General features: G+C 38.0%; 1 protein-coding gene across 14 annotated transcripts in view; it reads left to right on the top strand.

Moving 5' to 3' along the window:
• The window catches only part of frmd4a (FERM domain containing 4A), a 199,341-nt gene that overhangs the window by 174,706 nt on the left and 12,590 nt on the right, over positions 1 to 12,045 (top strand). For 9 of the 14 annotated variants that reach the window (XM_067420098.1, XM_067420099.1, XM_067420097.1 and 6 more), the window contains exons 12-14: positions 5,853 to 5,929; positions 7,799 to 7,940; positions 8,266 to 8,407. In XM_067420098.1, the coding sequence (XP_067276199.1) occupies positions 5,853 to 5,929; positions 7,799 to 7,940; positions 8,266 to 8,407 (361 nt within the window). Of the gene's footprint in view, positions 1 to 5,520; positions 5,674 to 5,852; positions 5,930 to 7,798; positions 7,941 to 8,265; positions 8,408 to 12,045 lie in introns of those variants that run through there. The other 5 variants (XM_067420095.1, XM_067420089.1, XM_067420091.1 and 2 more) reach the window with 3 other exon arrangements.

The following is a 12,045-nucleotide window of genomic DNA, read 5'->3' as shown; positions in this document are numbered from 1 at the left end:
TGTGGTGAGGAACAGAGAAACCTTTCCGCAAACCGCAAGCTAAAAATAGCGTTCAAAGCAGAAAGTCCAGCCAAGCGAAAAGCCAAACTCAGGCCTATTTACAGAGAAGGATCTGTTACAGAAAACGAGAGTTAAAATGAAACGACGCAGCAGAGGTCAGCTCAGAATGGAGGGAAGAGAAACCAGCAAGAAGAACAGACGCGCATGCAAAAATGCCACAGATGCAAACTAAACAAAATTATAGTTCTACTGACAAATCCTCCTAAACCTGGATGACAGCTTAAAAAGACAGTTCACCCAAAAATGAAAGGCACAATTTTCTCACTCTCATGTTGTTCCAAACCTGTAAAAAAAAAATTCTACTGCAGAATGCAAAATACTATATTTTGAAGAATGTTTCTATTATTTTGTACATATATTGCAAGTCAAAACAATATTGGACCCCAGTGACTTTCCTTGTTTGGACCACACAAAAAAAACGTAAAAAATAAATACATTTTATGGTCCACTGAAGAACGAAAGTGCTGCAGGTTTATAATGACACGAGGGTGAGTAAATAATGACAAAATGATTAGTCTTGTATAAACTATTCCTTTCATCTCAGGGGACAATCAGACGTCTAGTCTTGCATAAAATGCCAAGCAGCAACTTTCTATTGATCTGATCTGCGTTTCAGACGGGTCATTGCCACTGATGTTCGAATTACACATTTTGTCTCCATCACACATGCACGTTTTTGTTTTGATGATAAGCTCACATGCACTAATGGTTAGTGGCTGTTCTCTATGTGCGGTGTGTGTGCGACTGTGGGATATACAGTTAAAAATGCCACACACTAAAAGTTGCAGACTTAGTGAGTTAGCGGTTGGGTTTATTTAATGGTTTTCAAACTAATTTAAACCCTCTCCTAATGAGAGCATCTGTGCCAAAGTGTGCGTGTAAAGTTTTACAGAGGTGTGACCACTATTTTTGTGGTGCGTGTGATTCTCTAGAGCTATTGTCCTGTACCTAAACCCCCTCCAGCAGCCTCCCTGAATCCAAAACCCGCAACAGGAAACCCAGCAGCAGACACCCGCAGGATTACTGTCGCCCTGACAACACAAAACATGCTGGAAACATTAGTGCGTCTGACGAATCCGGGACCACTCCCCAAAAACTGGCATGTGTGTAGCTGTTTCTGATTCGTTTGGATCAGCTCATTAGCTCCAGTTACTAAAAAGATTTGTGTCTTATAAAACATGAACAGCAGAGCAAATATGAAAAGCGCATAGTTGCCCTTCTATATGTGATGCTATAGCTATGAATCATGACACTGCATCCCTTGAGTCACCGATGATTGTTTTCATCCTGTCTGCTGCTGGTGACCTTTGACCTCTCCAATGCCCTGCCTTTTCTCATAAGAGCTCATTATAGCTCCGGCTAAGTAAATATCATGCCCCCCACACATACACACACACAATCTTCCTGTACTCTGTATGTGTGTCTTTGTGAGAGAGAGAGAGAGAGAGAGAGAGGGGTGTGGGGGTTTATTGTATTATTCTATGTACAGACAGACTGCAGGGTGGGCGTTGTGTGTTATATTGAATGTAACAGCAGTGAATGTGAGTCATAGGGATGACACACCTATGACATTTACTAAACTCCCTAATATTGGAACATTCTCTATAAGCAGGTTTTTGCCAGTTAAATGGTTAGCTGTTCTAAAACATGTTGCTTATATAGACAAGATTAAAAGGCATCATGGTCACAATGAAAAGTCTGTTTTAAATAGTAGACAAAATTATATTAATTTTTGCCAAAAATCCAAAGTAGCATTGAATGTATTCTTGACAGATTAGGCAATCCCAAAATGCATTGCAATTTTTTAATGCCATTTTTTGTGCCAAATGGAGGGAAACAGTGAATGTTGAAACTAGTGTTCAAAAGTTTGGGGTCGGTAAGATTTTTTGATGTTTTTGAAAGAAAGTCTCTTATGCTCACCAAGGTTGCATTTATTTGATCAAAAATACAGTAATATTTTGAAACATTGTTACTATTATAATTATACCATTTAAAATAGCGGGTTTCTGTTTTTTTATTCCTGTGATTGCAAAGCTGAATTTTCAGCATCATTACTTCAGTCTTTAGTGTCACATGATACTTCAGAAATGATTCTAATATTCTGATAAGAATTTTTTTTAAATTATTATCATCACTGTTATAAACCAGTTTTTTTTTGGGGGGGGGTGTTTGGGGTGTAACAGTATAAATAACAGAATACATTTTTCTGAAAGCTGAATAAATAAGCTTTTCATTAGTATATTAGGACAATATTTGGTTGAGATACAATTGGAATCTGAAAATCGAAATATTGAGAAAATTGCCAAATTAAGTCCTTAGCAATGCATATTACTAATAATACATTTTTGATATATTTACGGTTAGAAATTTACAAGATATCTTCATGGAACATGATCTTTACTTAAAATCCCAATGATTTTTAACATTAAAAAAATAGATTATTTTGACGCATACAATGTATTGTTGGCTATTGCCACAAATATACCCCTGCGACCTTCACCACTGTCACTGTCACTTTCTGAATAAAAGTATTGATTTCTTTAAATTAAAGTATTCCCCAAAAATGTTTTTGTTATGTTTTGTTAATTTATAAATGTAGTGATGAAAATGGTACCATCTAAGTGAGAATAGACTTTCACTCAACATTTGTGTATGAGTTGTGTTTGCATGTTTTTGTTTATAAGTTTTTAGTTAAGCTGCATGACTTTATTAAAAGTAAATACATACGTATGTGTTTTCAGAACAGAGGTGGGCTTTTCAGATAGAGGCATGGCCAATCTCTGGACCCAATCACCATGGCTGAGAGCCTTCATTTTAAATCCTTTGAAGTCCAGGACAAGGTTTAACCCTGTTTCCAGAAATCTAAATAACCAAACAACACGAGGTCTAGAACACGGTTCAGCTGTCAGTGAAATATGTGCTGGAACTAACCAGGATTCAACACATAAGAACATCACTGGGCACATGGGGCCCTTTGAAATGCCTTTTTTCTTTTACAGCCTCTCGTGACTGCATGCTTCAAAATCACGCACACTTACAGTTGAGATCGTCTCATTCCAGAACAATAGCTAAAGTCCCCAGTTCCACCTCACTGTGCCCAAAATACTCTGGTGTGGTTAATGCTCCATGCCTCATTGGCTCTTATAACTGTAAAGAGCTACAGAGTGTTTAGATGTCATGGAACATTGTAGCCTCGCTCACTCTCTTTTTCCTCTCCCTCGCTCTCACTTAAGGAGAGAGAGAGATTAGTATCTCCATAATGAAAGTTGTTTTGAAAGTGTTGAGGGTCAAGTTTGTTCGTGGTCCCATGAGACCATCAAAGCATCTTATAAATACCAAGAAACATTCACTTTAACACCATCAACATCTCTCTGCTGTTCAGTGACACTGTCTCGTGATATATTGGCATGGAAATTGTCAGGAATTTCACTATTCTGGGTCCAATTCCACCGAGCGATTTCATGCCTTTTCTGAAAATGTTCCTCTATTTTATATTAATTAGTTACTATTTTATAAACTATTAGTATACTAGTTTCTATTTTTAAGTTATCTAATATTTGTATTTTATTTCAGCCTCAACTTTTTTTTTGAAATATATTTTTTGTTTTAGTTAACGATAACACCAATGTCATTACACCAATTCAAACCAATAACAAGTTTGAGACTTCTTTACAAGAAGTCCTCCAAAATAAGTCATTTGTTCACAAATTTTTGTTCACAGATCTGTATTCTTGTTATTCTTTTTGTATTAATTTGCAATAACTAGCCTTTAACTCTAATTTCATTGATTTAAATTAATTAGGGTTTGATAAGAGTTTCATTGATTTAAATTGATTTTCCGGTAGACACAAATTTGTCAACCAGTAGAGATTTTGGACTATAATCTCTATTGCGTAATGTTTTTGTGCTGTGTTCATGGAAGCTTATTGTTTGCACATGTTTTTAAGCATTGCTGTTTAAAAAAAATTTTTTTTTAACCATTAAAGCGCTTTCTGAGAGACACACAGACTCACACAAAGCCGCTGCTCATAGAGCGTGTGAGTACTGAACTTCTTGTGAGCTTAACTAATTATGCTTAAATGGTTAAAGACATTTGCCAAAGGGGCGTCTTTGCAAATAGCCCCATAAACACAGTAAACATTAAAAAAACTTGAGAAAGCAAATGCATGTGTAACAATATATTGGATCCGTGCATTCGGTCTTAAAGTGACATCAGCCTAATATACAAGCTGTCATCTGTGTCATTAATGTTAAACAACAAAAGAGAGAAAAGCTCTCACTGCTCTGGTCTGAATACCTTTTGTAACTTTAGTAATTTACAGTTAAGACAGTGTTTTGTTTACTTAATACAATTTATGTAGTATTTCTGATTTCTAGTGCTTGAAGCTTTTCATTTAGGTCTATGTCCTATTGCTCGTATTTTATCACTGACTGTTTACTTGTCTTTAGTTTTTCTCATACATATTTAGGCTAGTATTTTTTTTGATCATTGAAATTGGTGACAAAAATTATGAAATTTCATAGATTTTAATTGTGATATAAAACTGATATTTAAAATAACTATAAAAATATTGTTATAGCAAAATATAGCAAAAATAACTATATCATGATATGCATCATTATCGTAAAATAAAATGACTCATATATTGTGATGTAAAATATGGTCATATCCCCTAACCCTACAATTCATATTTTAATCTAATCTCATCAAAAATATGTAGATTCAGTAGAGATGCAGGGAAACTATTTTAATGCACATCTGACCATTGTGAAAATCATTTGGTTTTGAATAAGAACCAGTTTTTAATTCCCATTCCTAGTGATATATGTGGAAAAGTTTTGTGTGTGTGTAACTAAACTATGTTCCTTCCCTCCCCTCTTCCTTCATCTGTCCATTGTTTTCCCAGGCTCTAAAAATTCTTGAGCTCTTCAAGCCAACCCCCCTCCCTTTCCCTCTCCACTCACTTCCATCCTTTCTTCGTTTCCTTTATTTTTCAACTTTTTTATATCAAAGTCTTTGCAAAGGAATGCTTCTTTTAATTATATTAACAATAATTATAGACATAATTGATAGTTGAGATCTTTTATATACCTTGGAATGAGTATATAGTGCTCTCTCTCTCTCCTGTTATTAAATGAAAGCAATAGTTTCAGTGAGTGCATAGTCATACCCCTTTCACCGCCACTTTCTTTCTTTTGCGTTTTCTTTGTGTCTGTGCAGCTGATGGCTCCAGGAGTCCAGTCTGTGTACCGCAGACAGCCGTGTGTGTGCATGATGGTGTGTAATGAGAACCAGAACCTGGTTTCTTGAGTGAATGAGGGGAAAAGAGGTGGAGGAGTTTAACAAAGCTGTGGCGGTGCATTTTTAGGGGTTACTACAGCACACACTCTCAACACATCACTCTGAACTCTCCATAAACTCCGCCCACACAGGAAGTGTGTGTCCCAGAGGGAGGAGAGGCTTGGAAGGGGTTTGACTCCTCCCACTCTTGCTCTCTCCATCTCTCTTGAGCCAAACAGTCTCTCTCATTTTAAACATATACAGAGGAGGACTCATTGTTCCCCAGTGTTTAAGGAGGATTTTACACACACACTTTCACCATAAGCACAAAGGTGAACGGAAAAGTAAAATATCTTGACTTGGACTTGCTTTCTGGATTCTCTTTTACTGCCTGTTCCTGTAGTTTTCTGATCTGGAAGGAGTTTACAGTCTGAAGACGTTGAAGCGCAATCCGTGAAATGTTTGATTAAGGTTTTGGGAATGTTGTAAAAGCGTTCTCTCATCTCCGCAGGTGTTCCAATGGAGACAATTGGAGAATCTGTACTTCAGGGAGAAGAAGTTCTCAGTGGAAGTTCATGACCCGAGAAGGTAAATCTACATTACAGCCTACACGTGCTCACTCACGCATGCAGGTCATGGACTATATAGGCTTACAAACAATGTCTATCACACTGACAGGACATGCTGTGGGGACCACTTTCACTCCAACCCAGCAAGAATTTTAAAGACAAGTTTGTTTAGATGTCATACAATGTTTGAAAGATCTCAGCGGTTTGTGGGTCCTGTTTTTGTCCTTTGATTATTTTCAATTCTAGTGTGGGAATAATTAGAAGAAAAGTGGCATGATGTACCGAGCTCTAAACATCGGATAGTCTACAGCATCAAGAGAAAAATAGGCTTGATAATGTAGCTCTTTTTGGTCTGATTTGTATGAAGGAACATCTTTATAAAGCATTTACATGTCAAGTTTTGTTTCGTTTATTCTAAAATATGCCATACTTTGACAGGAAACCCCATTTTTCTGTCCTTTTCCTAAACAGAAACATTGTGAGGTAAATGTTCATAGTTACATCTGGTTGGCTTCCATCCACAAGCGTTCACTGAGCTAAGCTATTTGTTATTGGATTGAAATCTCTTACTTCCTGTGTCCTGTGGAGAAGAGTGTAGAAATACTACCAGAATAACTGAACAAAAACATGGCCTACTCATTCGGTCAGAATCTCCATCTGTAGAGATTGAGATGCAGTTTGGGGTTGCGTCGGATCTTCAGTTTTTCCTTGACTCTCTCTCTCTCCATCGATATTAAGATGTGTTTAGGGTTTAATCAGGCCCTCATGACATCATCAGTGCGTGCTGAGGGCTGGTTAGTCTTTTAGGAGGCAGACACTGCCAAAAGCAGCAGCACACGCTGCCTCAGATGCTGACAGATAAACTGCCTCGTTCGCACTGTTCAAACAACCACCACGACAGCCCAGAAACGAGGAGAACATGGAGGGAGCTCACAGAAATGCTGGAGGCTGGGGAAATAAGACATGAAAGAGAGCAAAACAGTTTCGGAAGATGAAACAGTCTGTTTATTTTTCAGCATGAGGGACTATAATGTATTATACTTCTTGTTAGGTTTACTGTCACTCAGTTAGAGGCATTACAACGCACATACCCTAATATCATTTTGATAAGAGTCAGAACACGAGGGTCTGCTGTTTATCTTTGTTCTAGTGGAGAGGCCTGGAGGTTTTTATAAAGCCCATCACAGGACACACACGTGCGCTGGGTTTGACCGCACTGTAAATGGTGTGTGTGTAATGTGGGCTGCACTGTGTGTGGTATGTTAAGCCGATACATTGCAGGACTGTCAGGAGGAGTACTATGTTCTAACACCAGTTCACATTTCATATCTCCCACATAAATATATATTATACAGGTGGCTAATAATATGACAGACAATATAATTTAAATTTATATAATTTAGTATCTAAATATACACTCAAATCATTCAAAAGTTCTTTAAAAAAAGAAATTAATATGAATTATTAATATGAACTAAAAAAAAAGCCATCAGTTTCCACAAAAATATTGAGCAGCACAACAGTTTTTAACATTGCTAATATAATAAATGTTTCTTAAGCAGCAAATCATCATATTAGAATGATTTCTTAAAACACTAATGTTTCACAATATTAAAATTTTTTACTGTATTTTTGATCAAATACATTTTAGATCAAACAGCTTTGGCTTTGCATTAGCTTAACTAGCCAAGCAACATAAGATGCTCACGGTGTGTTTGTTTGCTTATGTTTACTGTGGCTTTGAATGTAGTTCGTCTAATTTAGAGGTAGTAACCTTTTATGACAGTGTATTTATTGAAAAGACAAACAATAATAAACATGTTACATCCGTTTTTGCGCCGACATAAAATTCAGTGAATATAAAGTCGGTTTGTGTTTGCTCCAACTGCAGGGCGTCGGTAACACGGAGGACATTTGGCCACAGTGGCATCGCCGTGCACACTTGGTACGCCTGTCCCACCCTTATCAAATCCATCTGGGCCATGGCCATCAGCCAACACCAGTTCTACCTGGACCGCAAACAGAGCAAAGTAAGTGTGTTTATGTTTTTCAAAGCTTTCTCTAAACGTCTGTCTGTGTGTGTTTGCTTCTTAACCTCTTTCTTACTGCAACAACCTTCATGTGTGTTTCCGTGGTCTACCTCTAACCATCTCACCGTCTAGACTACCATCTCTCTGCAATCATCAGGGCTACATGAACTTTCTCTCTTTCTCACACACACAAATATCTGTCTCTGATCTTGCTCGAGGATTCTGTTACACTTTTAAAAGCTGCGGAATGTTCGTCTCCTGGAAAATTCTGACACACTCGTCACAGCTGGCAAGCACATTCACTCTCTCTGTCTCTGTCTCTCAGAGTAAGATCCACGCAGCGCGCAGTCTGAACGAGATAGCCATAGACCTGACAGAAACAGGAACCCTCAAGACCTCCAAACTGGCCAACATGGGCAGCAAAGGCAAAATCATCAGCGGCAGCAGTGGGAGCCTACTGTCCTCAGGTCAGAACACATACATACTCACAAGTCAAGTCACCTTTACTTTTATTTATATATATATCAATGGTGCAAAAAGTTCAGTTCTGCTCTAAAAAGACAATGGTTTCATTATTCATCTGAAGAACCATTGTTGGTTCAGTACAGTTTCAATATCTGTAAACTTCATCATTTATGAAACCAGTTTAATTCCGCAATAAGCAGCTCTACAGAAGACAAATGTGTCATTATTCAGCTCGAGTCAGTTCAGTGTATTTTAAATCAGTTCAATAGTGTCAATGCTGCAAAATGTATGAATTATGAAACAAAATTGATTTAGCTATAAAGCAGCTCTACAGAAGGCGTTAGTGTCATCATACAGCTCAATTTAGTTCTTATCCAGTTTTGTTATTTTTGTTCTTAGCCAATGGTGTCAGATAACATTACTGAATGAAGTGTCTTTTAAACCCTAAGTAAGCCTTAGGCAACAGACAGAATCAGTTATGTCACAATCATGTTTTGTCATGTTGTTGCATTTTACATAAAAATTACATTCCAGTCCAGAAATGACATTCTCACACACATAAATTAGGGCTGCATGAGTAATTGTTAAAAGATTGCGCTCTCGATTCAGACACCATGCAATCTTATTCCTCAATGACAGCTTTTTGGCTTTGTCTATTAAACCTTTAACCGGTATGATCACAGTGGAACATTTAATTATTTGTTGGCGTCAGTGCTGACCCAGAGAGTTGTTGTCATGTATAAGTATGTACCAGCTTCACAAACAGTCTTTTCAACCACACAGTATCATTATTTCTGTGTTACAAACATTCAAATTACTGGGATAAAAATGTATAGTTAGATATAAACACTGATACAGTCCGTACTGTGAAAGAAACTTCACGCTTCCAATAATGATTGTATCAAGGTTGGTGACAAGTGACTGTTAAAAAAATTATTTGCCATTGAATCATTCGTTCAGGAGATTCATTCAAAAACGTTTATTCATCCAGTAATTAAACAAGATAAGTCATTTAATCCTTCACTTGATTAAAATTAAATAGTTTTTAAATAGATATTTTAAATAATTTACTAGAACACCTAGTAAATTAGACGTTATTTTATTTAGTTGTCTATTCAGAAACAGGGAGAAACTTGATCTCTATTTTAAACAGACAATGTGTGGTTTTTAATTTATCCAGAATCGTGCAGCTCTAATATAAAGTGTTTGAAATGTATCGTTCCAACTACAGTGTCAGTGTCGAGCTGGCAATGATCTGGGGCCTGTTGTAAAGAAACTTAAAAAAACTTTTGTGAGGGGCAGTTAACTTCATATACTCTGTCTTATTATATGTGTGAATTCAGTGTTTATGATCTCATGATGATGATGATGTCTTACACTGGGAGTTTTGGGGTGTGGGCATGTGTGTAAATTTTCTACGGGGTGAGAGTGAGAACAGCTTGTCTTGATGCTGGTTTTGGACTCTTGCCGCTGTGGTGTCAGGTATCATGAATTAAATGTGCTCATAGCAGGACTGGTGTCAGTCATATGATCTACCCTTTCATCTGGGCTGTATTTCTTCAGCCTCTTAATCATTGACCACACATGAGAGATTAGTGGAGGGTCAAAGAGAAAAAAAAATCTAATTGGAATTGATTGGAGACTTCAAAATCAGTTTTCTCTCAAGAGTCAGTTAAGATGGAGGGGAAGAGTTCATACTCTGTCCGCTCACAAAGAAAGTTGTTTTAGAGGCAGAGGAAGTTAATACATTTTGCCTTTGAAAACATGCACGAAATGTGCATAATAAGATGTTAAGTAAACAAGATCAATTTTGGAGTTCACATTCATTCACTTTAAAAAGACTATTCGGTGGGAAATAATGGAGGGCTATAATACCACAACTGGTGTTAGTTTTGTTGTGAAAAGTTTTATTGTTGTTGGATTTGTTTCTGCCCGTGCAGTTTTGGGTATATAAGCAAAATGGTTTTTTTTGTGCATTATTCCAATCTTCAGGGTCACATGATCCTTCAGAAATCATGCTGATATGTTAATTATGTCAAATTCAAGCTTTACTCCAAAATGGATTAAATTCATGATATTTTCAAAAAAAAATACAAAAAATTCCCCATAATGACAATGTGAAAGAAGTTTGTTTAAAATCTTTGCAAATTAATTAAAAATAAAAAACAACAAAAATCACATGTACATAAGGATTCACAGCCTTTGCCATGATACTTGAGCTCAGTTGCATCCTGTTTCCACTGATCATCTTGAGATTTTTCTACAACTAGATTGGAGTCCATCTGTGGTAAATTCAGTTGATTGGACATGATTTGAAAGGCACACACCTGTCTTTATAAGGTCCCACAGTTAACAGTGCATGTCGGAGCACAAACCAAACCATGAAGTCCAAGGAATTGTCTGTAGACCTCCAAGACAGGACTCTATCGATACACAAGATCTGGGGAAGGGTACAGAAACATTTCTGCAGCATTGAAGATCCCAATGAGCACAGTGGCCTCCATCATCTGTAAATGGAAGAAGTTTGGAGCCACCAAGACTCTTCCTAGAGCTGGCTGGCCGCCTGGCCAAACTGAGCGATCAGGGGAAGATGGGCCTTAGTCAGGGAGGTGACCAAGAACCTGATGGTCACTCTGACAGAGTTCCAGCATTTCTCTGTGGAGAGAGGAGAACCTTCCAGAAGAACAACCATCTCTGCAGCACTCCACCAATCAGGCCTTAATGATAGAGCGGCCAGACAGAAGCCACTCCTCAGTAAAAGGACGCCTGGAGTTTGCCAAAATCCAACTGAAGGACTTTCAGACCACGAGAAATAAAATTATCTGGTCTGATGAAACAAAGATTGAACTCTTTAGCCTGAATGACAAGTGTCATGTCTGGAGGAAACCAGGCACCATTCATCACCTGGCCTATAACTTCTCATGCTGTGGGGATGTTTTTCAGCAGCAGGAACTGCAAGACTAGTCAGGATCGAGGGAAAGATGAATAAAGCAATGTACAGAGACATCCTTGATTAAAACCTGCTCTAGAGCACTCTGGACCTCAGACTGGGGCGAAGGTTCATCTTCCAACTGGTCAACGACCCTAAGCACACAGCCAAGATAACAAAGGAGCGGCTACGGGACAACTCTGTGAATATCCTTGAGTAGCCTAGCCAGAGCCCAGAATTGAACCCGATTGAACATCTCTGGAGAGATCTGAAAATGGCTGTGCAGTGACGCTCCCCATCCAACCTGATGGAGCTTAAGAGGTCCTGCAAAAAACAATGGGAGAAGCTACCAACAAAATTTGGACAAAGTGAAGCGCTGTCCATACTTTCCGGACGCACTGTACACTCTAGTTAAATGTGCATGTGTGTGTGTCATTGCTCTGACCTCCTTCTCTTTATATGTAGTGTGTGAAAGGATAGAGAGATTTCACAGAGACACTCTCCAAAACAATGTCCCTCTGTTCCACTGACAGAATTATGCGGTGTTTTGTGTGTTATGTAGCGTGATGCCTTTCTTTGCAGTAGATTTGCTTCATAGGTTCACTGCAGGAAAGTTCTGCCCCTCTGGAGTTCCCATGAACCCCACCCAATAACTGATTTTCTCTTAACGTCTTTCTTTTCACATCTTTGTGCTGGACGTTTTCCAATGGG

The sequence above is a fragment of the Pseudorasbora parva genome, chromosome 16 (assembly GCF_024679245.1).
Source record: "Pseudorasbora parva isolate DD20220531a chromosome 16, ASM2467924v1, whole genome shotgun sequence".
NCBI classification, from domain to species: Eukaryota; Metazoa; Chordata; class Actinopteri; order Cypriniformes; family Gobionidae; genus Pseudorasbora; species Pseudorasbora parva.
This window is presented reverse-complemented; position numbering and strand designations above follow the sequence as displayed.